The sequence below is a fragment of the Mizuhopecten yessoensis genome, unplaced genomic scaffold (genome assembly GCF_002113885.1).
Source record: "Mizuhopecten yessoensis strain PY_sf001 unplaced genomic scaffold, ASM211388v2 scaffold697465, whole genome shotgun sequence".
In the NCBI taxonomy this organism is placed as follows: Eukaryota; Metazoa; Mollusca; class Bivalvia; order Pectinida; family Pectinidae; genus Mizuhopecten; species Mizuhopecten yessoensis.
The window spans coordinates 1-671 of NW_018470652.1; the positions used below are offsets into that span (position 1 = coordinate 1).

At 41.9% G+C, this 671-nt stretch overlaps 1 protein-coding gene across 1 annotated transcript; it reads left to right on the forward strand.

Annotated features, from left to right (window-relative positions):
* Positions 1-150: 150 nt before the first annotated feature.
* LOC110440708 (acetyl-coenzyme A synthetase 2-like, mitochondrial) lies at positions 151-633 on the forward strand (the record flags this gene model as incomplete). Its single annotated transcript, XM_021483860.1, has 2 exons — positions 151-298; positions 496-633. Coding segments are annotated over 2 exons (286 nt in total), but the record flags the coding sequence as incomplete, so codon positions are not given.
* Positions 634-671: the final 38 nt, after the last annotated feature.

Consider the following 671-nt stretch of genomic DNA (forward strand, 5'->3'; position numbering starts at 1 on the left):
TATGTAGTTAACACACAGATAACCCTGTTTTCTTTGTGGATAAGACACATGCATCCCTAAGTTCTGTGTAGATTAAGACACAGATAACCCTGTACAGTATTTGTATATATATTAGACACATGCCTGTAACATTGTATTTTGTGATTACAGCATGTGTTTGACTATCGGGAGGGTGAGAGGTTCGGCTGTGTGGCAGACATTGGTTGGATCACCGGCCACACCTATGTGGTGTACGGACCACTGAGTAATGGTGCCACAACGGTGTTGTTTGAGAGTACACCCACCTACCCAAATCCAGGTAAAATGATGTTATGGGAATTTCAGTTCCATTTTGTATTTGAAGTTCAGCTATTAAGACAATTATGGTTAACGGAAGAAGTATTTTGCAGTTTATGGATGTATTTGTCGAGGGAACTTGCCCTAATGATTTTTCCATTGGAAAAAACACCTAATATAAACTATTGTAGTTACAAAATGAACATCATGTTTGGACAGGGCGGTACTGGGAGATGGTGCAGCGACTAAGACTGGACCATATTTACTTGGCCCCAACCTCCTTACGACTCCTGCTCAAGGAAGGCAATGAGTGGGTGAAAAAGTATGACCGGTCTTCACTCAGGAAACTTGGCTGTGGTAAGTATTGAGAGGTCAAGGTCAGCACTCAGGAAACT